Raw genomic sequence first — 1,498 nt, 5'->3', positions numbered from 1 at the left:
TGCAGTTCTTATTATCTTTATAGTTAGTGTAATTAGTATGCAAAAGTTTAATTAAATTTCTTGACAGATTTAATAAAATGGCTGCACCTAGTGCCAATAGTAATCAAGGTCCAAATAGTTGGTCTGAATCTGTTAGTGACTCAAAGCCGGTTGAAATAGATGATGAAGATGCGGTTCAAATTGTAGAAGAAAAAATTGATGGTGCTAAATGTGGTTCCAAGAGAAAACTAACTTCACCTGTTTGGAATGAGTTTAGTAGAATTATAGTAAGAGGTGTGGTAAAGGCAAAGTGCATGCACTGTTCAAAGTACCTCTCTGGAAACAATGGAACTAAGCACCTTCATGATCATTTGAAGATCTGTACATTGAAAAAAATCAAGATGGCTGAGAATAAGTCACTTTCCCAAGCTTCTTTAAGGTTTGGTTCGTCGAAGTCGGGGGCAATTTCAGTTGAAAATTATACATTTGATCAAGAGACAGCTAGAAAAGAACTTTGTGCAATGATAGTACAGCATGAGTATCCCTTGAGCATGGTTGATCATGCTAGTTTCCAAAGGTTTGTAAGCTCTCTTCAGCCATTGTTCAAGATTGGGACTAGAAATACAATCAGATATTTAAGATGCTCATTATGCTACTGTCCTTATGTTTAGTTGCTTACCTGTATTGTGAAATGCATTTGTGATGGTCTTTTATTTTATTTTTAGAAAGGACATATTGATGCAATATAATGTTGAGAAGAAGAAAGCCATTGAATACATGGTTGGAATTGATTCTAAGGTGGCTATTACTACAGATATGTGGACCTCTGGTAATCAAAAGAGAGGTTATATGGCCATCACAGGTCATTTCATTGATGAATCTTGGACTCTTAGAAGCATTATCATGAGGTAACTTATTGAAGGCTGTAGCATATTGTTTGGTATTCACATATAGATTCATCTTTATTGAGTAACATATTGTTATATGATTACGCAGGTTCATTTATGTCCCTGCCCCTCACACCGCTGATGTGATTTGTGAAGAATTATATGAATCTTTGGTTGATTGGAACCTTGATGAGAAGATATACACTGTGACTCTTGACAACTGCACTACAAATGATGCGGTAATTCCTTCTCTTGTGAGAAAGATTGGAAAGAGTAAACTCATGAATGGTGGTAAACTTTTACACATGCGTTGCTGCGCTCATATCCTTAATTTGATTGTAAAGGATGGTCTAGAACCTTTGAAAAATACAATTAAGAATATTCGTGAAAGTGTAGCATATTGGACAGCCACACCAAAAAGAATTGAGAAGTTTGAGGAGATTGCTAAGTTTGTCAAAGTTCATATAAAAACTAAGATCTCTCTTGATTGTAAGACTAGATGGAACTCAACCTTCAACATGCTTAGCATTGCATTGACTTATAAGGCTGTTTTCATTAGAGCCAGTCGTGTTGATAAGCAGTACACTTGTTTGCCTAGTGAGGAAGAATGGAATTTGCAGCAGAAGTTGTAG

The 1,498-nt window shown here is 35.8% G+C and overlaps 1 protein-coding gene across 1 annotated transcript; it reads left to right on the top strand.

Moving 5' to 3' along the window:
- The first annotated feature begins 500 nt into the window (after nt 1-500).
- Nucleotides 501-1,498, top strand: LOC112898110 (zinc finger BED domain-containing protein RICESLEEPER 2-like). The gene is made up of 4 exons (XM_025966506.1): nt 501-606; nt 701-887; nt 976-1,105; nt 1,211-1,498. The coding sequence occupies exons 1-4, from the start codon at nt 501-503 to the stop codon at nt 1,496-1,498; spliced, it is 711 nt and encodes a 236-aa protein (XP_025822291.1).

Source organism: Panicum hallii, chromosome 6 (genome assembly GCF_002211085.1).
Source record: "Panicum hallii strain FIL2 chromosome 6, PHallii_v3.1, whole genome shotgun sequence".
In the NCBI taxonomy this organism is placed as follows: domain Eukaryota; kingdom Viridiplantae; phylum Streptophyta; class Magnoliopsida; order Poales; family Poaceae; genus Panicum; species Panicum hallii.
This window is presented reverse-complemented; position numbering and strand designations above follow the sequence as displayed.

Bases quoted from the DNA above. Each gene is read 5' to 3' on its own strand.
- LOC112898110 (XM_025966506.1), top strand. From the start codon at position 501: ATGATAGTACAGCATGAGTATCCCTTGAGCATGGTTGATCATGCTAGT. The intron at 607-700 runs TCAGATATTTAA...TTTATTTTATTT, and splicing joins GATTGGGACTAGAAATACAA to TTAGAAAGGACATATTGATG. The intron at 888-975 runs GTAACTTATTGA...ATGATTACGCAG, and splicing joins CTTAGAAGCATTATCATGAG to GTTCATTTATGTCCCTGCCC.